The following is a 2,875-nucleotide window of genomic DNA, read 5'->3' as shown; positions in this document are numbered from 1 at the left end:
GGACAAAATTGGACATTTTTGTTGAACAGTTCAGTTCTGAAGGACCAGCAAAAATGCGACATGTTTAATCCGCCTCCACACGCAATCGATTGCGTTCAATCAATTGTTAAATGCCCATAAAGAAATAATTTTCTAGGTCAATCGGAATCACGCAAACGAACCACAAGTTTTCTCGCACCTGCTCATAAAATTGCCGGAATTGAGGAATTTGGGCTTGAAGCACAACAATCACCTGGACTGGTTTCGGGAGAACTGGCAAAAACTGGTGCTGCCGCCTCTATTCGCTGAAATATTCGACATTCCCAAATCGGAAGACGATTTACAGTGATAGTTCTGAATTCGGATCATTAACTCGATAAGGTAAGCCTCAGAAAAAAACTCTGAGCGACCCTTAAAAAGTGTTTGTCTAGGGCAATGTACTTAATTATGAAGAAACCCCCGAACCTGCAATTTGTCCAGACGAAAAGTTCCAGGGAGAAGACACTATAGAATAAATGCTTTGAGAAAGACAGGGTCCCAAAATAATTTAATTTGTTATCGACTTTTTAGATTTAGTAGTTAAAAACAGTTATACATATCAATGTAAATGAACTATATCAGCTGCTTTTTTCCTGGACAGAGCCGCTCTACGTTGCGTTTCTGAGCGCTCAGAAGCACGACTGTACGCAATTGGAGCAGTTTACGAACTGAATTTTTGGTGTATTTATTTTCGACGCATTGACAAAGTCGGCTTTTAGTGGTAACTTCGAAACCCATACGGTTCGTACGACTCTGTTTTAGGAGTTTTATTTATACTGATAAGTGGATGCTCAATTTTTGAGGTTTAATGTGAACGTTTGCTTTGAAGATAGTCATAGGTGTACTTTTTTTACTAGCCGAAATCAACAGTGGAACTACTATGTAAATAAGAGTGTAAAGTGAATATCCGAGCTGGAACTTGCGAGTTTTATGGCAGTTTCGGAAAGTAAAAAAAGAGGATTCAACTAAAATAGGCATTGGAATAATTGCGTAGAATCTACCCCTGTACCTAAAAACTCATTGTACGCAACTGCTATTTAAGCGAACTATAAACAATAACAGCTAGCTCTCTATCGCTTAAAATCTAATTAAGAATCATCGTGCGTCGGAAGAGGTTAAGAAAGTTAAGTTTCTTAACGGAACAATCATATCGCTCATTTTACGGGTTGGAGTCATATCAGTGGTGCAATTAATTAAATTTTGCACTTATTGAAGGAAATTTTTGCTTTTTTTAATGAAAAAACTCGATTCTACATGCAGGGGCACTCTGGTACGGTATAAATAAACTAAGTAATCAATTAAATACTCGCTCGCTATACTCAACCTACAGGAAAAGACATGCAAGTACCTTAACTTTTACAAACATTCGATTTACTCACTACTCAATGTTGTATAATATAGGTTTTAAACTCTACACGTAATTTTGGTATTGTTAAAAGTATTATTTTTATATATTCTTTATGTACAATTTTATATATTTTGCCCGGTAAGTTTTAATGAGGCTATATTTTGTACTATACGTCGATTAGTTACAATGTAATTGTTAAGTTATATGATAGTTTTTTATTGTTTCGGACGATCTGCAAGACTTTACGGCCCAGTGCTAGGCTCAGTAAATCGATTTGAAACAGTTTTGTTTTCAGAGACAGTACACTTGGGCTACAATAGTATATGTATAATTAAAGCTGTTAAATAATATAATATTTATTTTATAAAATACTTTTTACACTGCCGCTTTATTATATTCTGTTGTCGTTTTCATCCCTCATGTGTGATATTGGCGGAAAAATTGCATTTGAAAAAAAGTCACTGACTCGTTGCTTCGTAATATTGCACATGATTTTTTTTAAAGATGGTTTGTGGTCTAGGACGGAACACTTGACAAGTAATACTCGATATTCGTATACAGCTAACTATAAACTGATGGCAATATGTGTTTTGACATTTTTATATGTGCTCATATTGGCGGCATTTTGGACATTCATACTATTGACTAGTATACTAAACTAGGCATCTAATATTACGTGTTACTACTATTGTTATTGCTCTTTGTTCATATTCTATTTGAATTTTAGTCTCAGGGTATTTCATTTATTAGCCATTTGTCTAGAGCCTTGTTTAGCATTTAATTCATCTGTGATGCTTAATCTCGAAATTCATTTTTAACTTGTTGTTTTCGGACGGATCGCGAGAACTTACAACAAAGCAACGCGCTCAATAAATGGAATACTTTGCAACAAAGTTAGAATCTCACTTGTATTGGTTGGAGCAGATTAGAATATATTCTCTATTGTTTAATGGTAAATCAGTTCCATTAGCATTTCAAATACCTAATATATAAAGCATAGCAGGATTTATATAGTTTTTTCAATAGATACAAATATTGCAAACGTTTACTTTTTTAGCGTTTTCCATTTTATTTTTCCACTTTGTTACAATTTTATATTTGTTTCACAAACATGCTACATGAATTTACTGTGTGTTATAAATACATTGTCCTTATATCAGTATTATCTGTTGTATTACTCAAGCCAAGCAACTGTAATAATAATCAGCCTAACAGCCTGAAAAACTGCTGTTTAATGTGTTTGATGTAGATATGGGTACACAGTGGATTTTCAGGTGTTCACCAAGGGCGGATCCAGGGGGTCATGTGGGTCATTCAATTCTCTATCCAACGATGCCAAAACGAATTCTGTGGCTCAAATGGTTCTTGAGAAACTTCGAAAAACGCAGCGTCATGTTCAAGCTCATTTTGCAACTCAAAAAAAACCACGCAAATCTAAAACTTCTTGAATTCAAGCATTTTTTGAGAAAACTGCCAACATTTCCTTATTGATGGTTCACTTGCTAAAAA

General features: G+C 34.7%; 1 protein-coding gene across 5 annotated transcripts in view; it reads left to right on the top strand.

Moving 5' to 3' along the window:
• Positions 1-2,528, top strand: part of LOC109544887 (ecdysone-induced protein 78C) — a 27,793-nt gene extending 25,265 nt beyond the window's left edge. For all 5 annotated transcript variants that reach the window (XM_048669266.1, XM_048669267.1, XM_019915300.2 and 2 more), the window contains 2 exons: positions 137-360; positions 411-2,528. In XM_048669266.1, the coding sequence (XP_048525223.1) occupies positions 137-328 (192 nt within the window). In that variant the 3' untranslated portion in view covers positions 329-360; positions 411-2,528. The remainder of the gene's footprint in view (positions 1-136; positions 361-410) is intronic.
• The last annotated feature ends 347 nt before the right edge of the window (positions 2,529-2,875 follow it).

This window comes from Dendroctonus ponderosae, unplaced genomic scaffold (assembly GCF_020466585.1).
Source record: "Dendroctonus ponderosae isolate FM_Combo_2020 unplaced genomic scaffold, Dpon_F_20191213v2 Dpon_F_20191213_8, whole genome shotgun sequence".
NCBI classification, from domain to species: Eukaryota; Metazoa; Arthropoda; class Insecta; order Coleoptera; family Curculionidae; genus Dendroctonus; species Dendroctonus ponderosae.
This window is presented reverse-complemented; position numbering and strand designations above follow the sequence as displayed.